The sequence below is a fragment of the Typopeltis vanoorti genome, chromosome 15 (genome assembly GCF_054136105.1).
Source record: "Typopeltis vanoorti isolate ZY-2024b chromosome 15, IOZ_Tvanoo_1.0, whole genome shotgun sequence".
Taxonomy (NCBI): Eukaryota; Metazoa; Arthropoda; class Arachnida; order Uropygi; family Thelyphonidae; genus Typopeltis; species Typopeltis vanoorti.
In genome coordinates this window covers 11,427,006-11,453,772 of record NC_143563.1, presented here as the reverse complement: position 1 = coordinate 11,453,772, position 26,767 = coordinate 11,427,006, and the positions used below count along the sequence as shown (strand labels likewise).

General features: G+C 36.6%; 1 protein-coding gene across 1 annotated transcript in view; it reads left to right on the top strand.

Annotated features, from left to right (window-relative positions):
- Positions 1–26,767, top strand: part of LOC150098383 (leucine-rich PPR motif-containing protein, mitochondrial-like) — a 446,274-nt gene that overhangs the window by 123,307 nt on the left and 296,200 nt on the right. The window contains exons 12-13 of the mRNA XM_090405178.1: positions 7,373–7,442; positions 24,829–24,953. Of these exons, the coding sequence (XP_090261304.1) occupies positions 7,373–7,442; positions 24,829–24,953 (195 nt within the window). The remainder of the gene's footprint in view (positions 1–7,372; positions 7,443–24,828; positions 24,954–26,767) is intronic.

Sequence of the window (26,767 nt, the reverse complement as noted above, 5' to 3'; positions counted from 1 at the left end):
GATTCCATGCTGCTATATATGCAGTAGTTCTCCTCAGTTTCTGGTGCCATTAAGGTTTTTTTTTTATCTCCCTTCTTCATTTTGTGGTGTAGAAACTGCACCATGCTCACAAAGATGGTGACAAAGACCAGTGAATGTTCAACAGAATGGAATTTGATAACCAGGTAAAGCCTCTTGATAATGCAGACATGGTTCATTTGCATTTCTGTTGATACTGAAGTGTATAACAGCTACTTCAGTTGCTTAGAGCATTTGGCACTTGTTCAAGGAGAGCCTATTAGATAGAATGCAAACCCCATGCTTATCTTACTTCTGATTTTTCAGAAGTAAAATAAGCATTTTCAGTCATGTGATTCATCAAGTTGTGTATCAGATTTGCATATTATTAGCATTTGTGCTGCACTGCAACTACAAAAGGCTGTATGAAATGTGTCGTAGGTTTCTGGATATGTATTTATTAGGACCTCATTAGTTTTGAGGTGGAATATGCATGTAAAATTCATAAGAGGGGGGGATGAATCCCCTTGTGTTCTTGCGTGCAAGTGTGTGTGACTTGTTGCACAGATAGGAATTCTCACATGTGTTGTGGGTATTAAATAATTAATACTTTTAATTATTTTATCCAGTTTAAAAGGTGCTAAATTATGTTTAGCACCTTTTAATTCTTTGACTGCAAGGTAGATCTCTTTTTTTTTATGAACTATGGATCACATTTTTTGTGACTGAATGTTACAAAAAATGCCACGGTGGTTTATCCAGAAATGTACTTCGGTGTGTATTCAGAACTAATTACTTTATTTAAAACTCTAATTTTGCAGCTAATTATCTGTTGAATGATTGTTTTCATCAGTATTGCCTGGAAATTGCACTACCTACGTACCCATCATCTTTTTATTATTATTATTATTATTATTATTATTATTTGACACCTCCAGGGAGTCCAAAGACTCATCGAGGGAGGCACCTGCTCTACAACTCTGTCCCCACCACTCATTCCACCAACCGACCGCAACGTTATCTGCTGCCGACCACCACCACCACCATCACTAGTTTTTCCACAGACAATCACAAACATCCATGCCCACGGCAGGATTCGAACCTGCAGGCTTTTGGCTGGAGAGCAGATACGCTAACCACTCGGCCATCCAGGCCGACAAGCATAAGGTCTTCATAACATAAGGTTAATTCTGCCTCTTCCTCTCCCCAATCCATCTAGGTTTCTCTGTTATTCTTTGCTAAGTTAGTTGCTTTGGCCTTCCTCTTTTCCTTTTTTCTTCCAGGATCCATATAATTTAACTTTTGGAATTTCTTCTCTCTTCTCAGTATGTGGCCTTCCATCCGTATCTTTTTATTTCACCATCAGTAGTTTATTGCTTTGTCTATATATATAATTCATTAATTACTATATATTATGACCAAAATATTTTTGATATTTTACACAAACATTGATTTGAAAACTATGTAGTCTGGCTTTCTGCTGCTTATTTGTCAATTGCCATATCTGACCCACATAATAACAGTGCACTCACATTGTTGTTGAAGATTGCTGTATTGTTCTGATTTTATTACGATATTTGGATGATTTCTATGCATTATTCAGTCTTTCAAAAGCAATCTTAATGTTATATACTTGTTAGTTTCACTTTCTATATTGACATTGTAAAATTCTTACCTTCTGTTGCATGCTGGTCATTTTTACTTATTTATTTAATTATGTTATTATTATTATTATTTTTGCATTAGTTTTTCAATTTAAGAGCTTTTGGTTATTCAAAAATTCAACCATTCTTATACATATTGCTTTTTTTTAAAAGCATTATGTTCTTCCAACTATGATGAAATCCCAGCTTATTTCTTATATTTGTAACATTTTTCATAATCCGGTCAATTACGATCTATTTCAAAATCCTGTCTCATACTAGTCCTTACGTCTAAACTGTTCTTAGTTGGCTGTGCAGTATGAACCTTTACTTTCTTTAACATTTCTTTTATTTTCATATATTCATAAGAAATTGCATAGTTTCTAATTAATAGCCATGATATCTCTATATCAATATTATCATTAGCTGTGGTAAACTCTAAAGTTTAAGTGTAAGAAAGTTCTAAATTAAATATATAGTTATTGTATAGGAAATTATATTGTAATTGTTTAAATTGTTATTTCAGAAATCTAAAAAATATACCCTTCCCATAATGCATAGTATTATACATGTCCGTAAGGATATGTACTGTACATTATGGGATACTAAGGCAAGTGATGTGAAGTCATTAGCTTCTATGTACGAGTTGTCCCAGTTCTGAAAATACTTCAGGCTCAAACTTTGTTTGCTTACACTTGGATAAAGGATTAAGCCAAGTATATAATTTCTTGGTATCTTTAATTTATAAAAAAATATACAGGGTGATAATTGAAGTTCACATTTCAAAAGGCTGAAAGTGGGTAACTACTCTGCAGAACAATTTAATATTTATGTATAATATTTAATATAGGGATACATAGCCTCTCCCACTCAAATTTAAACCTCACCTTTCCGTGGTCCATCCTCTTCTAAAAGTACAAACGAGGCACTGGCGACCGAGTATGGGCGGTGTAACCTTAACACCCTAACAGAGTAAATGCTGTTAGATCTGCCTGTCCAGAGGCGTTAGGTAGCAGCCCTACCACTGGACTTACCCAGTGACAGGTTAGTAACCTGCCCGGGGGAAATTCAAAATACTTTCAAGTTTCATGCAAAGAAAAGCCAGATGGACTGTCAGGGAAAAGACCACAACCCAGGAAACGGTAAACGAAATTGGAAAAAGGAACACATAATGAAGATTGCAACATGGAATGTGAGAAGCATTGCACACAAAGAAGAAGAACTTGATAAACAACTAAACCAATCTAACATAAAGATATGTATAGTAACATAAACAAAGAAAAAACAAAAAGGTACAAAAGAAACAAACAACTATATACAAATCTACAGTGGAGTAAAAAAAGAAGAAAGAGCAAAAGCAGGTATAATGATTATGGTATATAAATTCCTAAAGAACAATATTGTATATTACAACTATTTGAATGAAAGACTAATAGAAATTACACTCAAGACATTAAGAGGCCACATAACAATAATTGGTGCATATGCACCAGAAGAGGGAAAAGAAGAAGACAGTAATATATTTTATCAAGAATTACAGAATGCCATAGATAAAACGAACAAAACTGACTATTTACTGCTGTCAGTAGACTTAAATGCCAGAATAGGAAACAAAAAATACAAAACAAACATAGGTAAATTTGGCGAAGATACATGTAATCAAAATGGTCGCAGATTGTGCGATTTTGTCATTTATAATAATACGAGAATAATGAATTCAATGTTTAAACACAAGGAAATACATAAATATACTTGGTCAGCAAGAGGATACAAATCAGTAATTGATTACGTTATCATAAATTTTAAATCAGCGGAGTTAATGTTAGACGTAAGAGCATATCGAGGCTTTGAATTAAACTCTGATCATTATATGGTATCAGCAAAAATTCGATTTAAACCAAAGTGGCTAAAAACACATAGAATTGAAAATTCTTATCAGCCAAGCTACAAAATTTTTTCATTACAGGATCCTCAAGTTAGACTACAATATCAAAAATACACAAACTTAAAGACAGAAACCACACATGAATCAAGTGACATAGAAATAGAAGATGAATGGGAAAATTTGAAACAAATTCTCACAAAAGCAGCAACAGAAACCTTAGGAATAAAGCACAAATGGATTAGAAAAAGAGGACTACGAGATGGAACAAAGAAATAGAAAATATAATAAAAACCAAAAAGGACAGTTACCAGAAATGGCTAAATTCCAAAACAGTAGAAGCAGAAATAGAGTATAAAAGAAATAGTGCAATTGCAAAACGAGAAGTAAGGAAAAAACATAGAGAAAGATGGAACAATTTCATAACAGAACTATAAAAGGATTTATTTAAGCCACAACCCAAAACCTATAAAGTAATAAAATACATGAATAAAGAAATAAAAGAAAAGATAAAAATACAAACAATAGATTTAGAAAAATGGGTGACCTATTTCCAAAATCTCTGGACAGATGAGAACAATGAATTAAAATTTTATAAAACAAAGAATGACCTAATAGAAAATATCACAATATTAGAACTGAAAAATATAATAAAGAAGATGAAAAATAGGAAAACGCCAGGAGAAGACAATATAAATATAGAACTATACAAAAATGCAGGTGAAAAATTTAATGAAAGACTTATGAAATTTTTTAATATGGTTTGGATCTCTGGAAAAACCCTTAACTCTTGGAAAAAAGCACTGGTTATCCCAATCTATTCTATAAAAAAGGAAATAAACACAATTGCAATAATTATAGGGGAATTAGCTTGCTGAATACAGGATATAAAATATATGCAGGAATATTGAAAGAGAAACTAAGCAGCATTGTAGAAGACAAATTACTAGAAGAATAAAATGGTTTCCGAAAAGGCCGATCCTGCATAGATCCAATTTTTACTTTAAAATTATTAATAGAAAAGAGAAGAGAATTTCAAAAAGAAACACACGTGGCCTTTATTGATTATGAAAAAGCCTTTGACAAAATTAGTAGACAAAAATTGTTTAAAATATTAACTGATTTAAACATACCAAACCAACTTTTACAATGTATTCATGAAATATATACAGGAAATAAAATAGCAGTTAAATTAGAACACACCTCAGAATGGAAAGATATATCAAGAGGAGTACGACAAGGATGTACCCTCTCACCTCTGCTTTTCAATATATATATAAATGAAATATTAACAATCTGGAAGCAACATAACCCATTTGGTATACAAATAACCCTGCAAATGAAGATAGATACACTACTATTTGTAGATGATCAAATGGTATTAGCTACATCAGAAGATGACTTGCAAAGATCATTGAAATCATTAAATGATATCTCAAAGCAATATAATATGACAATATCCAAAGAAAAAACAAAAATAATGGCATTCAAAGGAGAAAACCCAATAAGAAGTAAAATAGTGATAGATAATAAAATACTAGAACAAGTAAACACTTTCAGATATTTGGGATGTGATCTATCATATGAAGAAGAAAAAGACACAGACACTAAAATATCAAACTTTGTCAAAGTAAATGGCATAATAAATAATATATTTAAGCCATTCCTGGTACAAAAACACACTAGAATCAGACTATATAATGTCTCGTCAAAACCAACTCTACTATACAGAAGCGAAACATGGACCATGAAAAGGAAAGATGAAAAACGAATTCAAACAGCAGAAATGAAGTTCCTCAGAAAAACAGCTGGATATACCAAGTGGGACCACAAAGCAAATGAAGAAATCTTACAATCCCTGAAAATAAAACCAATTAATTACTACATAAGACAGTATAAACAAAAATGGCTAGAACATTTAAATCGAATGGACAACAGTAGACTACCAAAAATATTATACAGTTACAAAATAAGTGGAAAAAGAAGAATCGGAAGCCCAAGAAAGAGATGGCATGAGACCGGAACAGGCTACATGGCCTAAATTCCATTTTAGGAAGAAGAAGAAGAGAAGAAGAAGAATATTTAATATATATAATGGAATTTTATTTTGCACCAAAACCAATGTGAGTTCTTAAAGTTGCCACTAGGGTGATACATGGCGCTGCAATACCGTAGTGAGTAATTCAGAATGTCATGAAATGTAGGGTACATGCAGCATGTTGTATGATTACAACATGCTGTGTGTGTATGAATGTTGTCCTCTGTTGTTGGCAATGTGCTGAAATTGCACGTTGCCAACAACAGAGGACAACCACAGAACGTAGAATTTCACTCAAAATGTAGATATGGCATGTAATGCAGGTCTTGAGGTCCATAAAGTTGGCTATGTGTCCCTGATAGACAGTGATCTTTGAGATTGCCCCATAGCTGAAAGTCACGGGGGGGTTCAGATCTGGTGAGCTCACTGGCCACGTTCCATGAAAATGGCAGCTGGTGATTCGGTCCTCGGTAACACGTATCTGAAGCAACTGCTTGATGGGTTGGCGATGTGAGGAGGGGCACCATCCTGCATAAAAACTTTTGAATCCAGACATGGTTGAAGCATTGGAATCACCTCATTGGCTAAGAGAGATGTATATTGCTAGCCATTAACAGTGCAGTTAATGAGACCAGCAGGACTCAGCTCCTTGAAAAAAGAAAGGTCCGGTAATGAATTCTGATGTAAAACCACACCGAACAGTGACCCAGTTGTGCATGTTCACAGCATCATCCAGATGGAGGTGAGCTTCCTTAATACAGAAAATGTTCCATGGCCAGTTGTCCAGTTCAATCAAGAAACTACAGGGCAAATGTTTCTCATGCTCCCCAGTCAAGATTAAGCAATTGCTTAATGTGGGAAATCTTGCAAGGATAACAATACAGAATTTGCCTTAGGACTTTGTGAACGTGCTTACAGGTTTGTCTAAAGGCCGTACAGTATGCCACATGCTGCTGCTGCTTCCTACCACATTTGCCATCCTTTCTTCCTCTAATGCTATGGCTGCTTCTTCCACTATCTGCATTTGACAGGTTTCCATCCTCTGCCAGGTTTGACATCTAAGGAACCTGTCTTTTGCATAAACCATTTGCATTCATAGGACCATTTTTAATCCCCCTTAATATTCTGAACTTTTGCAGTGCTGTCAAGGCACAGCTGTTATTTTGGTAAAACAACTTCATGAGAACCATGCAATTCCTTGGTAATAACGACATTTTGCTTTAACATATTCTCACAGGCAATGAACTGACACATTCCACAGCTTCCTGCTTTTATAGCTGACTGTCTCCAATGACGTATGCTTCTTTCATAGCATACGTCATTGGAGACATTTGTCATTTGCGTAAATGGTACAGTTGCAGTGTTTCACTGCATACAGGAATGTATTGCAATGCTATGTATCACTCTTGTGGCAACTTTAGGAACTAACATTTATTTTGGCAAAATAAAATTCCATTGCCCCACACATCATCTTAAGTATGAAATCGTTTCACTGAGTAGTTACCCAGTTACAGCCTTTCGAAATGTGAACTTTAATTATAATCACCCTGTACATAACCTAATGGCAATATCATATGACTTTTGATTGTATAGTGCTGTATGATATTTAAAACTCTAATTTGTTTGTATGAAAGTTGTATAAAGTGAAGTGAACAAATATTTCAGCATGTTAAATGTTTTATTGCATTTTTAAGAGATCTGACAAATGATATTTAGCTAATTTGTATCAATTAATAATAAATTAAATCATCAGATCATAGCAATGAAGATTTAGCCTATTCAGTTTCTAAACAATAATAATTGTTTTATTAGGGTTTGCCTATCAGAAATCACTATTTTTGGCCTTTATTGGTATACTACAGGAAACATGACAATGAAAGTGGTAAGAGTTGTATATCTTTTAGATGCACACAATTATAGCATGTATATTTAAAAGATATATTCACGAGTGTTTTTAATTATTGAATTGATAGTATATTTATATCGTGTTGTATCATCATTTTGTATTATGGATGATGATGATAGTATGTTTATATATATATGTGTGTGTTTTGGTTAAAGTGATGAATCCGGTTATTATTAATAATTACTGGTTAAAGTGAATAATTTACGCGAATTAATCACTTTAACCGGTTAAAGTGAATAATTCCTAGAGGAGTCTGATAAATGTAATAAAAACATGCTTATAGGTTTTATATATAGGTAGGTTAGTTTATAATGAAAAAATTAAGTATAGTAATTCTTTTGCACTCAACGAAATTAGAAATCATTAAAAACTAACCTAACCGATAAAATTTAGGTTAGGTTAGTTTATAATGAAGAAAGTAAGGAAAGTACTTCTTTTGCACTCAATGAAATCAGAAATCATTATAAACTAACCTAACCTAACCTGAACTAACCTAAACTAGCCTAATCTAACCTAACCTTTATCAGTTAGGTTAGTTTATAATGATTTCTGAATTCTGATTTCATTCAGTGCAAAAGAAGTACTTTCCTTACTTTTTTCATTATAACCTAACCTAACCTAACCTTCCCTTACCTAACCTAACCTTTATCGGTTAGGTTAGTTTATAATGATTTCTGATTTCATTGAGTGCAAACGAAGCACTTTCCTTACTTTTCTGATTTCTGATTTCATTGAGTGCAAATGAAATTCTTTCCTTACTTTTTTCATTATAAACTAACCTTACCTAATCTAACTTGTATCGGTTAGGTTAGGTTAGGTTATAATGATTTCTGATTTCATTGAGTGCAAACGAAGTACTTTCCTTACTTTTTTCATTATAAACTAACGTAACCTAAGCTAGTATAATTTCTATTGAGAATGAAAACCTATATATAAAACCTATAAACATGTTTTTATTACATTTACCAGACTCCTCTAGGAATTATTCACTTTGACCAATTAAAGTGATTAATTCTAATTATTCACTTTAACCAGTAATTATTAATAATAACCAGATTTATCACTTTAACCGTAACATATATATAATTTTTTTTTTGAAAAAACTTTTCAGAAATTTTACTATTTATTTATTATACAAGTAAATTCTTCAGAAATCACTGTTTTCGGTTTGAAGTTTAAAAATGTTTCATTTCCAAATCTCAAAAATCAGTTTGTAATTTGAAGTATTCTGCATAAAATATGGAAATCATATCATAAAATATCATACCCTTTATCATAGGATACAATCTCTTCTTGATCTTAACTATTCTGACAATTGCAGACAAGAAATGTAAGAATTAGAAACAACCAATAGATGTAGATGTTAGTATGCTGTTTGTTGGTACAGTCTTATAATGTTGTCAGTTTGATTCAAGAGTATGCCATAAAAGTCACCTTTAATCCAGTCATAAAACTACAATAGTGAGATCTCTAAACTACATCATTTGTATTGAAAAATATTCAGATGTGTACACAGAATATTATCAACACTCTGAAAACTTTTGTGGATGAAATTGGCTAATCTGTAGAAATTCATGTCACTATGATCACATTAGCAGGATAGGACTTATGACACTTGCATCCACAGAAGGCCTTCAAATGGATTGGAAAAACATCTAAATTCCATTACAGTATAGGCTGTTATTTTGACAGAGTTTTCAAAGAATATATCCATCCTCCTCCATCTTCTTTCACTGTTGAACCTAAGTATCTAAAGTCCCTCACCTTCCTGATGACATTTCCTTCCAGCTCCAGGTCTGTCTCCTGGCCACTGCCCACTGTGCAACATATATACTCTGTCTTACTTCTGCTCAGTCTCATACCTCTCTCTTCCAGTACTTTTCTCCATCTTTCCAGTTTAGTGCCTTCTTCTCTTGAATCTACACACAGCAAGATGTCATCTGCATACAACATTGTCCAAGGCGCATCTTCTCTCACCTCCTCTGTCACCACCTCCATCACAATGTTAAACAGAAACAGACTTAATGCTGACCCTTGATGCACTGTTACTTGAAAACTTTCTGTCTGTCTCAGACAGGTCTGAACATTTATCTTCACATTTCTGTACATCTCCTGCACCAACCTGACATATTTCTCCGGAACCTTCTCTCTCAGACACCTCCAGACTTCTTGCCTTGGCACTCTAGCGTATGCTTTCTCCAGATCAATAAATGCCAGATGTAGCTCCCGTTGTTAGATGATGGAAACGTTTCGAGAGAAACGTTTCCATCATCTGCCGTAACCCAAAGATAGCATCTGTTGTTGATCTACCAGACATGAAGCCAAATTGTTCCTTTGCAATCTCTGCCTCCTTCCTCAATCTTCCATCAAGAACTCTTTCTAGGATTTTCATTGTGTGAGACATCAACTTTATTCCTCTGTAATTTTTAGTCTTGTGCATCCCCTTTACCCTTGTAGATGGGGACAAGAGTACTCTCCATTCCTCGGGTATATTGTCTGATGATGTCTCACACAATGAAAATCCTAGAAAGAGTTCTTGATGGAAGATTGAGGAAGGAGGCAGAGATTGCAAAGGAACAATTTGGCTTCATGTCTGGTAGATCAACAACAGATCGCTAGGTGTCGCACGGATTAGATCGTCGGCTTGTCGAGAGCTCCTGAAAAGATCAGTATTATTTTGTGTTAACATTAGATATTTTACCAGAATTTTAAGTAGTATTGTTTGCTTTTTGTTTCTTGGTGTGTCTGTGCAATTTTTGCGTGTTTTCTGTTATTTTAACTATTATTTTTAAGAAAAGATAGCGTACACATGGCACCGATAAAGAAAAAAATGGCGGCCAGGTCGCCATGCTTGCTTAAGAGTTTTGATGTAAAAGAATTTATGCAATGTGCTGTCTGTGAGATGTATGCCTTGCGAAGAGCGGTAGGAGTCTGGTTAGAAAGTGATAGTGGAGTTAATATGTGTAGAAAGTGTAAAGAGAATGAGGACTTCAAGCGTGTTTCGTGTATCGAGACTGATATCGTTAACGGTAGTCAGAATGCAGAAAATGGCGGTGTACTAGAGAATTGCGTGGTAGTGCCAGATATGTGTGAGAGCGTCGCTGAAAGTGTAAATGAAGGTAGAAACACCGAAGGAATGGATGATTTGATCGATAATGAAAATGGTGAGATAAATGCGAGTAGCGAAATTGCCCGTTTAAATGGCGCGATACACAGAGCCAAACGACAACTGGAGCGTATGCAAAAATGTGTGTTGAACGTACCGACAAATAACCGGCGGAAGTCTGTGACGGCAAACAATAGAATGTACGTAAACGTCAATAAAATGAAGGAGCGAGTGCTGTATGGGGATTCGCTATTAAGAGGCGTAATAATTGAGAGTTTAACGAAGTCGTACCAGCCGGGTGCGAACATAAAGGACGTCAGCGAATCTATTCGACTGCAAAAACAGAGGGTGAAAGAGATGATAATAGTGGCAGGAACGAATGATTTGAAAGAGGACAAAATGGAAATGATAGAGGATGTGAGGGAGTTGTTTGAGGTAGCAAAAGAGAAGAGTGAGAGAGTTAGGATGGTGAGTATCTTACCGCGGTATGACAGCGAAGTGTTTAGAAGGAGGGCCATAATTGCCAATGACTTTATGCGTGGGTTATGCATGGAGAGTGGTGTGGAATTTGTGGATGTGTGGAATGAGTTCGATGGGCGAAAGGACTTATATAAGATGGATGGGTTACATTTGAATGGAGTTGGTGTACGGAGACTTGAAAGAGTGTTGATGAATGATGTGGAAGTGGATGTACAGACTCAGGGAAACTAGATTTATTAAGAGGGGGGGGAGTAGATATGCAGACTTTAGGGGGGGCAGTTAAGTGTATGAATGAGTATATTATGCCCGGGCGAGTACGACGGACAACAAATCAGAATGGGATAATTAGTATAAGGAATCAAAGTAGGGATGGGACAAATGGGCTTCTGCGATTCTTGTACACTAATGCCAGGAGTATTAGGAACAAGAAGGAAGAGTTTTTGGCCATGGTTGGCACTTCCAGGCCACAGGTTGTCGGTATTAGTGAAACATGGCTGACAGAAGATGATAAAGCTAGTGGGATTGAATGCGATGGGTATAGCGTGTTCAGGAGTGACAGGGTGAATAAAAAGGGGGAGGAGTGTTATTGATGATAGCTGATGAGCTTCAGCCAAGGAGTATAGAAGTTGAACTGCAGGATGGGGAAAAAAGCACATTTGAGGCTGTTTGGTGTGAGATACAATCTAGCAGAACAAAATATACAATTGGGTGCTGCTATAGACCGGGTGATGGAGTGGATGGTGGGAATAGTATGCATAAGCAAATAGAAGAAATGAATGGAAAGAGGGTAATTATTATGGGTGATTTCAATTATGGTAATATTGACTGGAAAGAGGAGAGGGCACATGGGAGGAAGGAATTGGATTTTATGCAGTTATTAAGGGACAACTATCTACGGCAACATGTATTGGAAAATACCAGGGGGCAGAGAGTGCTGGACCTAGTAATTGCAACTGAGAATGTGGCTGTAACGAACATGACCTTGTTGCCACCAATTGGTGAGAGTGACCATAAGGTCATGACTTGGGAGGTGGCTAAAGGAGTCGAATTTACAATTAAGGCAGGGTATATGTGGAATTATCGGGCTGGTAAGTATGACAAGCTTAGGTGTGTGCTTGGCTCAATGCCATGGCATGTAAAACTGCAAGGGCTGGATGTTGATGGTGCATGGGAGGTGGTCAAGAACTGTTTGCAGGAGGCAATGGTTGACTGTATACCAAGAGTCCGAATAATAAATCAGTTAGGGGTTAAATGGATAAATAACACTATTAAGCTTGAGCTGCAAAAAAAGAAACAATTGTGGAGGGAATTTAAGGAGAAGGGTGACCATCAGGTGCATGAACAGTATAAAGCTCAGGCCAGGATGGTAACAAGGGTGGTAAGAAAAGCAAAAGCAGATTACGAAAGGAAATTGGCCATGCAGGCTAAAGAGAATCCCAAACAGTTTTTTCAATATGTTGCAAGTAAAAGGAAAAATGCTCATGGTAGAATGATCTTAAAAAATGCTGAGGGTAGGGAGGTAACTGAATCAGTCGATGTTGTGGAATTACTGAGCGAGCACTTTGCAAGAGTATATCATCCAGGTGGTGGCCTTGCGGAAATGGAGGAACCAACAGCTTATACTGGAATTGTGATGAATGAGGTAGAGGTAACTAGTCTGTTACAGAACCTCAATGTCAATACATCTGTGGGATTGGATGGTATACCAGCTCGTGTCGTACGTGAAGCGGCAAAAGAATTGTCAGTGCCCTTGACCATTATGTTTAATTTGAGCCTCAGGACTGGGTCAGTCCCAAGGGGGTGGAAAGAGTGGAAAATAGTTCCACTGCACAAAGGTGGTTCCAAGGCTGCTGTTGAAAATTACCGGCCAATCAGCATAACAGGAATCATTATCAAGGTCTTAGAGAAAATAGTCAAGAGGAAAATACAAGATTGGATAGAAGAAAATGGGATACTGTATCGGGGACAGCATGGTTTTGTGAAGGGTAGGTCATGCCTCAGTAACTTGCTCACGTATTATAACACAGTGACGGCTGAACTGGATAAGGGTAATGGGTTTACAGTGATTCTGCTGGACCTTGCTAAGGCCTTTGACAGGATACCACATGGAATTCTAATCAGTAAATTGCAGCATATGGGAATGGACATAGGGTTGGTGAGATGGATAGGAGGGTGGTTGACGGAGAGATATCAGAGAGTGGTTTACTCAGGAGTAGAGTCCACAAGACGGCCTGTGACTAGTGGTGTACCACAAGGATCTGTTCTTGGACCACTGGTGTTTAATTTGTTCATAAATGATATAGGAAAGGATCTGAGAGGAACAGTTCATTTGTTTGCGGATGATGCAAAGTTGGGTAGGGCAATAGTGAATGCAGATGACGTCAAAATTTTGCAGGGTGATTTGGATAGATTGGAGGTCTGGGCTAGGGAGAATGGATGTCAATTTAATGTGGCAAAATGTAAGGTTATGCATTTTGGGGTGAAAAGATGGGAGGCAGTTTACTGCATTGGTGGAACCGTGCTCCAGGAAATTGATGAGGCACGAGATTTAGGAGTGTTGGTGGATAAGGAATTGAAATTTAGGGGACACATTGCAAAAGTGGTCAAATCAGCTCATCAAATCACTTGGTTGCTGAAGAATACGTTGACAAGCAGAGACAAGCAGGTTATTGTTCCTCTGTATCGAGCCTTGATAAGACCTCATCTCGACTACTGTGCTCAGATTTGGTCACCTAGGTTTCTTCTTGATGGGGAGGAGGTGGAGAGGATCCAGAGGCGAGTGACCAAGATGATAGCAGGTCTGTGGAATGAACCGTATGAGAACAGGTTGAGGATTTGTGGGTTGCAAAAATTGGTTGATAGGCGGAGGAGGGGAGATATGATTGAGACATTCAAATTACTGAAGGGTTTCTATAAAATTAATTCAGAAGATATTTTTGAGAACAGGGCTGGTTGTGGGAGGACTAGGGGACATCCATGGAAACTGGGCAAAAGTGTGGTTAGTAAAGGTGTTAGAGCTGGGTTCTTTACTTTTAGAGTAGTGAATGAGTGGAATGCGCTCCCTGAGTCTGTGGTGGATGCTGTGACAGTGAATGAGTTTAAGGCGAGGTATGATAGATACTGTATGAATGTCGAATAGTTGTGATGAAAATGATTTGGGGCCTCCCTCGATGAGTCTAATGACTCCCTGGAGTTGCCCGTAATAATAATAATAATAATAATAATAATAATAATAATATTTTCCTGTTGGCAAACTTTCATGAACAGGTCCCACAGCAGGTCAATTCTCTTTTCCCCCAGTGCCTTCCATGCCTCCACTGGAATCTTGTCTGGGCCCACCGATTTTCCATTCCTCATCCTCTTCATGGCCTCCGTCACTTCCACTCTACTGATATTTTCAACCATCCCCTCAGAAGGCTGCCCATCTTCTCTGTGAGTTCTTGCATTTTCCTCATTCAAAAGTCCCTCAAAGTATATTCTCCATCTGTTTCTTATGTCCACATCCCTCCATAATACTCTTCCTTCAGCGTCTTTAATCTACCTCACATGTAAGATGTCCTTTGCTGCTTTATTTCTACATTTCGCTAGTTGGTAAATTTTTCTCTGTCCTTCCTTTGTTTCTAATTGATCATACAGATCTTGATATGCCATGGCCTTCGCCTGTGCCACAACTCTCTTAGCTTCTTGCTTTCTCTCTCTGTACACCTCTCTGTCCTCTTCCACTCTTGACTCATCCCACTTCTGCTTTGCCTTCCTCTTAGCTGTCACTTCCACTTGTACATTATTATTCCACCACCAACCCTCCTCCTGCTCTCTAATCTTTCCGGATGTCTCACCAAGCACCTCGATTGCACAGCTCAGGATTACTTTTGAATTATGTTTCCACCAATCTTGTACACTTTCCAGTCCATCCGAAATCCTCTTTAACACCCTCTCCCTAAAACGACTCCTCACACTTTAGGTGTTGTTGACGATTCATATTGTTTACGTCATAAATAACTCCTAGAGAGGAAAAAATATATAGCACAATTATAACTGTGATAAGCATACAACACTAAACATTTAAATCGTAACTGACAACAGAACTTATGTCATTACATGGTTCCCTCTATGGGTCAGATAACCACAAAGTTAATTTAGAGAAGTCAGGCTATTTTAATGACAGTAGCCCAGATCTTTGGTAAATTAATACAACCATATTTGTTGAGGTTGGGAGAGTGCTTCATGGCTAATGCTGATTCTCAAAATAGTCTCTCAGACCTATAATGTAATAAAGATGTTTTCCTCCATCTGATCCTATGCAAAGGAGTATCCAGAGCATAGTCTACCATTTCCAGTTTTCCATACAGATGATCACAGATATAATTTTTGTGTTCTTCAAGGCAGATGTTAACTGATCTACCAGTCTGTCCAAAGTAGGCCAAACTGGTAACGCTCTACACTCTGGGATGTTCAAGAGGACGCAGTTGATCTTTAGGAGAATGTATGAAGTTAGCAAGCTGATTGAAAGTGACATGGAGAGTATATTTGCAGAGAATGTTTGCTATTCATGTTTAAACTGTTTAAACTCATATTTGAACGAGCCTCATGGTCCATCAGAATATTGCACTTCCTGCATACCCACACTTGCTCTTTTCTCTTATTCAGACACTCTGCATAAATATCCATGGCATCTTCCCATTCTTACATACCTGATTCATGGCACCATATTATTTTTGACAAGTTCACACTTTTTTTTACCTTACTTCTTCTGCTTTGACCTACCAATGATTTGCCTTTCACCACTATTTTATATCAGTGTACTAACAAGAACAATGAATTTATAGTAATACCACCTATGAAATTTATCCAACCACCTCATAGGATGACGTGCTATTTTCTCCATCCAGCAACTCATGGACACACGTATAATATCACAAATGTTAATTATTAATAATTCATTTGCCAGTAATGAAAGTTTCTCTTGTTCACACTTCTTTCTGCTCTTTATATTTCCCATCCTCACATGGCTTATTTATGATAGTTTACTTATTTACATCATCATCATCATCAAATTCCTGCAATGTACCCTCAAGGGGTGTACAGGATATGATAGCACTGCATGAATAATTTACATCATTACTAACTTCCTATCTATAATTTTCCTCCAAATCAGTCTGTTACTTGTCAAGATAGTCATGATAATGTTGGAGTCTGTTACTCCAACATTATCAGAACTTATATTTCTATCGTCTAAGACACTTTGTTGGAAGTTTAAAGGATTTAAAGGTTTTAAGGATTAAACTAAATTTATTATAAGACACTTTGTACAGTATCAATCCCCTATATCTTGGTCTTCCTCTGGGTCATTTTCCTGCCAACCTGGCAGATAACACTTGTTTTGCTAATCTTTCCTCACCCATCCTATTTAAGTGACCATACCACCTGAGATTAACTCTGGTAACGCATTCCTGGATGCTGACAATGTCAAGTTTTTTCCTAATATCTTCATTTTTAATATAACACTGCCATTGATGTCATCTGTTCACGCCTCTAATCTTTCTCAGGACTCTCATATCTGCGGTCTCTAGTCTTTGGTCAAGTGTTTTACTTCTGATCCAGCTCTCAGACTCATAAGTTAAAACTGGTTTGAACACTGTCTTGTATATACAGCTAATTTAGTGTTCCGACTAATTTCTCTCTTATTCCATATGAATTTATTCAATTGACTTCCTTCCATATCAGCTTTGTTGATTCTGTTGTCTATTTCCATATTTAATTTACCATCTTCACTAAAAATTGTGCTTAAGTAGCTGAAATGTTTTACTTGTTCCACAGGTTCTCCGTTCACCACACAGTTGATATTTTCAACGATTCTACATATTTTCATTGTCTTTGCATTGCCTACCTTCATACCATATCTGCTACAACAGTTATTCAATTTAGTCAAGGAATCTTGCAAACTTGTTGCGGATTTATTTAGAAGTATAACATCGTAATTACTTCATACTTCAAGGATATCTTTTTCTCCCTTTTTCATGTCACCTTTATCATCTCTAACTCCTTTTACGGCACTCTTTCCTCCATTTCTAAGCTTCTTCAACAACCTCCAGAATATCTTACCACTTTGGTATTTATTTTCTATGTTCTTGCCAAAGTCCTCCCATGACTTTTGTTTAGCTAGTTTTACACACTGTTTAGCTTTCTTACTTTTGTCTCTGTATTCTCTAAGAGCACAAGCTGACTTTTTTGCTAGGATCTTTTGATATGCATTCTTCTTTTCCTTCACTGCCTCTTTAACTTCCTGTGTCCACCATGGAGTTCTGATTTTTCTATCTTTGCAGACAACCTCACCACATGCCTCTCTGGCTGAATCAATCAGGGTTTGCTTCAAGGCTTGCCACTGAATCTCTAAGCTTTGGTTCGTGTTCTCAAACTCCTTTCATTTTTTCTTCAATAATCTCTGTGTATTTTAGTTTACAGTTCACATCTGAGAGCTGCTCAACTTTTATTCGCTTTAAGACTTTCTTACATGTCATTCTTTTCAATATGAAATTCATTATACTGCTCAAGACTAAATAGCGATCACTTCCAATTTCAAATCCTCTGTACACTCTGATGTCCTGCACCAAGGAGAAAACATCACTATCAACAATAACATAGTCAATGAGACTTTTCTTATTCCTTGACTCTTCTCTCCATGTGAATTTGTGCACATTTTTATGTTGGAACATGGTGTTAGTAATAACCAGTCCATGTCATGAGCAGAAATTCAACAGGTATTTGAAATTATTATTAGCTTTGCTCTTTTCTCCAAATTCTCCCAAGATATTTTTGTATGTCTGACAATCATTTCCTACTCTGCTATTTCGATCCCCAACAAGTACCAGCTTTTCTGTTTTCATTGTGTCAGTTGCTTTCTCTAAAGCATCAAAATATTTCTCCACTTCTACCTTAGTAGAACCTTCTGTGGGACCATAGACACAAATAATTCTCATTGTCCAGTTCCCCATTCTCATATTTGCCCACATCACTCTGCTTGAGACTGCCTACCATTCAAGAAGATTAGCCTCATATTTTGTGTTGAATACTATGGCTACTCCTTCTTTTCCTTGATTATAATTGCCTGAATATAACATTTTGTATTTATTACATAAGAAAGATCTCACCAGTTTTTGTCTTTTTTGTTTCAGTCACCCCTATTATGTCGATCTGGTACTTATCTAATTCCTCAGCTAGCTCCATTTCTTTGCCATTCAGGCTTCTTATGTTGATAGTACCGATCTTTAACTCTGGTGATGTGGAGATGGGGTGTGTTTTCAGATTTGTTCCAGTAGCTGACTTTTCGCTGTTTGTCCTGGTTCCCTGGCAAAAACAACAGGGGCCCCTTGTTTAACCGGGCAACGCCCCAGCCAGCATGAAATTTTGTCATGTTGTACCATCATTTAGTATTTTGGTTTAAGCCAATAAGAATACAATTTGTGTCGGCTAAATCCCAAATTGTTAGCCCTTCCTCGTTCATTCAGTATCCAGGTAGATACCCAACAGGTTGCACCATGAGAAGGTGAGGATTGGACATGAAGTCAGAACCCCTGGTCGGTTCTCTCATTCCTTTAAGGCTATGTGGAGGTCTCCTCTCAGTAATATAGCTTTGACCCTTAAGCACCCATTTTAGTAATTCAAATATGCAAAACAAATATAACATTTTCCTTCATATTGTTTTCTCAATATATTCATAAAACAAACATATTAGTCCTCATCCTTTATGCAGATTTGGTTATAATCAAAGAACCATCATGATATAACACGTTTGCTGAAACAGAAGCACGAAATTTCCTTAGGGCACACTGTTTTCTCTAACCCTGCCTGATAGTTAGGATAACGGTGAGAGAGTAATAATCACCCTGATGTGAATGATATGTACAGGTAAACCTCGATATGCAGTTAATTCATGCAAGGAGTATACTGTATATATCGAAACTGCCTGTATCAAAGTTAAAAACCAGTGGGAATAATTTTGATTCATCTATGATATTTTAGAACATTTGTGAGAAGACTTAATTTAGGCCTTTAAAATATTTTCACACTGTGCATGATAGAAATATAAAGAATAATGAGAAAAGCAATTAAACGAGAAAACGTTTATGTATTAAAGAAATGAACTACAAAACGAGTGAAAAATGGATATACTATTTCCTACAAACAAATTTGTCGAGTGTCATTTATACAGTTGTAGCCTTCTTTTTATTTTTCATAAAATTTACAATAACAGCTAATTCCATTTTCTAATGTTTGACAAAACAGCATACTTCTTTCCACATTTGGATCTTAATCTGTAATTTGTTGCTTAACAATCTGAATTTCAATACATCTGTTCGAGTTTCTTCAATAAAATTTCCTTTGAGACACACTCCTCTCTTTCAGTCACAATTTCTTCTTTCTCATTGTGAGTATGCTGTTGCTCCAATTCCATAAGATTTGTGTCAGTGAGTGGTTTTGAATGTGAATCCAGCCATTCTCTCACATTGTGTGAATCAATATCTTCAAAACCAAGATTCTTTCCAATAATGCTAATCTTCAATAAGATCGTAAACTCAATTTTCGAAGCAACAAAGTCATTTGCACAGTAAGGCAGAAGATATTTCCACACAGCTCTCATTGTACTAGTCCTGAACTTTTTGCCATGACTCATAAATACACTGAGTTAGCTTTGCATTAGGAACACTCACCTAATGACTCGTTGGTCCACTTCTCTGTGCAGTCACGGCTCACAAACACCTAGGAAAAGATTCCACAAGGTGTCGAACATTCTATGTGTGTAACTCGACTCGTGTCTTCTGCAGCAATTCCGTCAGGTCACACTCATTCCATGGAGGAGGATCAGCAGTTCTAACATCCCACACATGTTTAATTGGGTTGCAGTCAAGGGAGTTTGGGGGCCAAGGCAATGCGGCGAATTTGTTGTCCATGTTCCTCCAACCACTCAGTAGTTGTACAAGCCTGATGACAAGGTGTGTTATCCTGTTAAAAGATGGCACTGTAGTCAGGGTAGACTTCCTGCAAATATGGATGGAGATGGTCTTCTAACAGCTAGTAGCATTCACCATTCTGTATTTGTGGGAATGATAGCCAATGGATCTAAGGCATGCTAGGAAAAAGCTCCCCAGACCATAACATCTTCACTGGCTTGTTGAACACCAACTGTGCAACCAGGGGATAGGGCTTCATGCTGTTTATGCCAAATATGAACCCAGCATCGGCATGGAGTACCCTTGTTGGTCTCCGGCTGTGGAACCCCAGGTGCAGCAAGGTATGCTGCATGTGGAAATGGATTGAACTGCCCCACTGTTGTACTGGTGGGTGTGCTGTGTGCACGTCATTGCTGAGACACCAGTGGTAACACCCAGTGCTCTAGGATCAACCATGCATGGCTGACCAATGTGAGCTCTTCTGCTGGATGTCTGTTCATAGTTAATCCAGTCCTGGTACCCTTAATGCAGCAGTACAGGAGTAACCAACAAGTGTGGCTCTTTCTAAAATACTAGCACCTACCTTCTGGGCCCCAACTATCTTCCCACCTCTTTTCACCAGTAATGGTAAACATTTACTGAGGATGGTATGCCCATTTATAGTAGCCATACATGACGTTGATATCATGATAACAAAGTGGTACTTTGTTATCGTGCCGAATATGTAATTGGATGGGGTGTTCCTCATGCAAAGCTAACTCAGTGTATTTTCAATAGCTTGCCTAATGTTAAAATTCTTTCAAAATTCAGTCAATGAAATTGCACCTTCTCCTATTGTAGCTTGCACTTCCTGTGCAAAAGTTCTTTGCAGATAATAGGCTTTAATTGGCTGTAGCAAAGATGTAGTGTTTGGAGGGAAAAATACAACTTTTACATTTTCACGTAGGTCATTCAGCACAGCAGGATAGGCAGGGATCATTTTCAAGAACTAAGAGGGCTTTAAATGTAAGATTATTTTACTTGCAATAGTTTTTGAATGCTGGACAGAAATAACTGTTGAACCAGTCTTCAACAACTTGAAGTTGAACAAGCTTGCATAGGCCAAGACTTTATTTGCCTGCCAAATTATGGGCAGTGATGCTTTGTTGTAACCTCTTAAAGCCCACATGTTTAGTGAATGGTAAATAAGCATAGGTGTCAATTCGAAATTGCCATCAGCATTTCCTCCCAACAGAATAGTGAATAGTTATACGGTCTATGGAGAATTTTTAACCAGGTTGCAATTCTTCATTTTTAGCTAAGAAAGTTCTAGACAGCATTTTGTCTCAATAAAGGCCAGTTTCATCAACATTAAAAATTTGACAGCCATCCTAATTATTTTCCTCGGTTATTTTTTTAAGCATGCAGAAAATTTTGCAGCTGCATTTTTATCAACACTCTCTACTTCCTTCCCCTGTTAACTTGACATTACCTATTCCAGTTCAAGCTTTAAACTTTTCAACATCTTTAAACTGTTGCTTGCACAAAATATCAAGGTATCCCCTTTCAATTTGTCTTCTTTGAGTGATGAAAATAGGCTAAGTGCTTTTACCATTATGTTATTGGTAACAACTGGAATTCGTTTTTGATTGCAGTCTTCCAGCCTAGTTATTAAAAGATTCTCCATTTCAACCAAAATAGGACTTCTGTTCCAATTGCACTGCATGCTGAATGATGTTGATGCGACTTTACCTTGTTCTGTGTATTCCTTTGATTTGTATAGAATTATTGGTACTGTAGGTTTGTTGAGGTCTAGCACCATACTGATGCTTGCCTTGCTTTGACCATTATCAAACAGTTTAATAATATCAAGTTTCATATTCAAAGTAATAACTTTATGTTTCTTCTTATCAAATTTCACTGACATATAATTTTTCCTTTTGGGCATGGTAAGCATTTACAGAATATTAAATACAGTACTACTTAGCATGAAATAGAATATGGGAAGGCACTATTTTGACACATCTGACTTGGATTGATACTGACATGGACTGACAGATATACATTAGAATGGTGGAGTTGTATCAGAGAGAGAGATGGCGAGTGACTAGTATTGTGCCACAGGGCTCTATACTTGGGCTGCTACTATTTAGTTTGTATATAAATGATATTGGAAATTATTTGAGGTGGGTGGGTCCGGGTGCTTGCTGATGATACTAAACTTAGGAGATCAATAATCAATAAAGATGATGATCTGAATGGACTTGATTGTGTAGGCTAGGGATAAGGGCTGCCAGTTCTTTCTTCAAAGCATAAAGTTATGTAGTTAGGTTTTTTTAAAAAAAAAAAAAACAAAAAAAACTCAACACTGCAAGAAATTGATCAGGATAGGGATTAAGGAATAATAATGAACAGAGTTGAAGTTCATGTGACATTGGAAAAGTGGAAAAATATCTCAAAGGATTACTTGGCTGATAAGAAACACACTGACAAGCATAGAAGGTAGTTATTATTTCTTGTTATATATGACTGATGCATTCACATCTGGACTGTTGTGCACAGATTTGGTTGCCTGGATTTCTTGGAAATGTGAAAGTGCTGACTAGTTTGTAGAGTGTTCCCTCTGAGGATAAACTCAAGGTTTGTGAGTTACAAAGTTTAGCTTGATAAGCTGAAAAGAGGGGTTTTATACAGTAAATGCTAAAACAGTTTTCCATTACATAACTGGATAACAGAGAACAAGGGGAAGTTGTGTAACAATGTGAGTAGTAAGGGTGAAAGGACAAATCTTTTGTTTGAAGAGTGGAATGGGTTTCCTGAAGTGGTTCTGGGTACTTTGCCAGTGAACAACTTGAGTGGCATAATAGGCATTGCATCAGTAATGGTTAGTGTTTACCTCCCACAGTGTATTGGTGACTCATGGAGATACCCATATAGTAATAATATTAAAATCAATAAATATTCCAAATGGTATTACCAACTGTCATTTGCCATTTAGTGATTTGTATGCTGTGCCCAAGGTAAGAGAATCAACAGAATGTTATATAAATCTTTGCAGTTGAAAGTTTTTTCACTTGATTATAAATTAAATTAAAGATGGCAAGAAATTATATTCTTGGCACCTTTTTCCAAGTGTAAGTAAACAAAGTTTGCATGTGAAGTATCTTCATGACTAAGCTACGTGTCTGCAGAGGCTAATGACTTCACATTTATTGCCATAGTATACTAAGTCACTAAGGCAATTAATGTGAAGTCATCAGCCTCTATATATAAGTAGCTTAGTTATGAAGATATTTCACATGCAAACTTTGTTTGCCTACACTTGGATAAAGGAGAATCTTTAATTTAAATCCTTACAGTATTTAAATTTATAAATAATGAGTTAGTGGATGGAACAGCTGACAGTATAAAACATTGCATTATTATTATTATTATAGATTCAGCTTTCTAGTGGCAGTTTAAAACATATTATTTCATTCAGAAACTTCTGTTTAAGATTCATTTAAATTGCATTCACTCCTAAACAAACCTAAGCCTAAACCTAAGCTAAATAAAGAGCATATGTTTTTCCAAAACAAATCTTTCTATTCACATGTGCTTCTACCCTTTCCCTTCCTCATATGTTCTTATGTTTCAGCATGTTTGAATCCAAATCCATTTAAATTTGGAAAGGTAGGCTTTTGTACGAGTCTCCATGGCTCAGTCAGTATTAATAATAACCTTTGGTTGAAAAGACATGGGTTTGATTTACATCTAGGACTAGAAGAATCTTTATAATTGCTTTTCAACTGAAGGTGAATTAGCACATCTTGTCATGCATCAAGCATATTGGCCAGGAGAATGAATGCTATTCAAAAATATCTTTAAAAGACATAACACCAACCATCTTATTCTATTAAAATTATGATTACGAAAGCCTAAGATAGTCGTTTAGGTCATGAACCCATAAGGGCCTGTAAGCATGCATCACTGGCGAATGAATCGTTACCAGTGGTGGCTTGTAAGAATTTGTAGTGGTGGGGCTGCAATGCTAACACATGATTTTTGTGCAGCCCAAACCGCACATAAATCATGTGTTACCCCACTATATTGTCCCCACTAAGTAGCGGTTTGGTGCAGTCTGCATTGAATGCAGCTCCAGAGTTTAGTATACTAGCCAATACTGATATTAGCCCTAGTCCACACAGCACATTGACTATTCACACTCAATGGCTTTAACAGGAACTTAAGTGCTCATAGCCTTCCAAGTACCCTTGGATTTCCTAACCATAATACAAGGATAAAGTGGTTACCCCTATGCCTCCAATCCAAGTATTCTTGTCTGTAAATTGAGTGTGTTCTACTGGCCAGTTTGCCTGTTCTGAGGAACAAAAAACCCAAGTTTCCGGAAGAAACCTCTACCACCATATGAGACCAGCTCACTCACCTTTAGTCGAAAGAGACCAGATAAAAGTTCCTCACATCATGGACAGGAATCGAACCCAGGTCTTTCTGACCAAAGGGCTTCATCTATACCGACTGAGCTATGGAGGCTCACATTGACTATTATAAAATACTATTGAGCAGTATTGTATTAAGACAAGAAAATAATGGTTTTTACATAAATATATAAAAATTTAAGAATGGCGATAATAAAACAGAAACTTAATTTTATACTGGAGTGGCTGCAGCCCTGCAATCCTTATGGACGAGCCGCCGCTGGACTTTACTATTTTACATATTTCAAGATAAATATAGTTATTTTTAAATAAGAACACATTTCTGTTTACTGTTTTATGTAGGAAATTAAAGTGTCTATCAAATTATCAAAAAGAATAGCTATTAAATTCATTTTGTTTTTGTTCCTTAGGAATTTATTCAACACTGAAGCTTATGCTAGATTTAGAATGTCCAGCTAATTATGAAACTCTTGTAGAGTATGCTTTACCTTCTATTAATTTACATGACTTTGCTGTAGTAATTGAGAAAATGAAGGTAAGTATGTTAATGAACAGTTTTAAAGGCAGCATATTTATTTTAAAATATTCATTGTACAAAAGAAAGTTAATAGCTTTTGAAAAGCATACTAAATTAAGAATCTTGAGCCTTAACATGTCTTTGTAATGTAATATTAGTAGTAAATTATGTATTTACATTAACATTTTATTAGCCGTAACAGCTACCATCTTCAGGATACAAACATGGACACTTTCAACCATGAGAAACAATTATACGAACACATAGTATGCAAAAATGGACACAAACGAAAAGCCAAGAGTTTTTTTAGCTGCGTGACAAGTAAAAGAAAGAATAACCTGAAAGAATAAATTTATTGAATGTGGAAGGTAGGAAATTGTCAGATGTTTTAAAAATAGTGTAGTAAGTCTTTAATGAAGTATACATCCCATTAGCTCTCTTGATGCTGGTGGAACTAGATTTAATGATAGAGGTATTGAAGCTATTGCAAGAATTTCATTCAAACACTGCAGTGGGATTGGATAGCATACCAACAAGGGTGCTGGAGGAATGTTCAAGAGCAATAAAGCTGTGCCTCTGACTTGATTATTCACCAACAGAGTCATTACCAGCACAATTCCTAATGGCTGGAAGGAGGGCAAAATAATTCCATTATATAGGGTTGGAGCTAGAAGCAACCTTTATAGACTAGTTGATATCTCTGGAGTGGTCATTAAGATTCTATAGAGAGAGGCTAATTAGTATCTGCATCCAGAGATGGGTAGATAGCATCTTAATCATTTAAAGAGGACAACAGGACTTTGTTAAAGGTAGGTCATGATTAACAATTGCTCACATTTTATGACAGAGTTGACTGACTGCAGAGTTGGACAGTGAGAATGGATATACCACAATACTTTTGGATTTTTCAAAGCATGGACAGAAATTCACACTGGAGATTGCTATATAGAAGGGTGAATATGTAAAATGGACTTGTGATGTGGATGACCAAAGATGCTAAGAGAAGGGATGTGACCAGTGAACTACCACATGGTTCTGTACTTGGGCCATTTTTGTTTATATTAATGCTATTAAGACAACTGTGGATGGAATAGTATACAGTATTTGCTGCTGGTGATACAAAGTTAGGATGGGAAACAAGCGACATTTCCAACACAAGAATCTCTGTTAGCTCATCTGAAAAAAACTGGTTCTATGGGCAGATGACAAGGAATATCCTGCTAAGTGCAGGATATTATGTATTTTGGACTGAGCACATCCTAGACAGAGTATTACATTAATGGTAATTTACTACAAATGGTCACTAGACACCAAGGTTAATGGTGGAATAGAAAATTAAAGTTTAGGGACCATGCTACTGAGATGGATAAGTTATCACATCAAATAACTTTATGGAGAGCCCATCCATGAGAGTTTGGTCAGCCTATAGTATGTTAGTACCATGGATGGCTGATAAGGAACTTATTCACATTTGATATGAAAAGCTGTGGGTTGTATTCCTTGGGAAATACATGTGGTGGAAGACTCTTCCAGAGGGAAGCATTGGAAGGGTTAAAGAAGAAGAAGAGAAATTTGTTCAGTGGATTTGGAGTTGAACTGTGAGAGGGTGCTGATTAACTGCTGTTGCATTTTGATGGATTTGCAAGAGGGTGGGGTGTTGAAGATAATGCTAACTTGTCAGAATAAGGAAGTTATTTTTCCCCTGTTCAAGGATTTGATAAGACCATATTAGGGACTATTGTGGTTGTATATGATCACACCTGGTTTCAGAAGAGATGACAAATTTGAAAAAGATCCAGCAGTGGGATATCAAGATTCTATGTGACATGTAG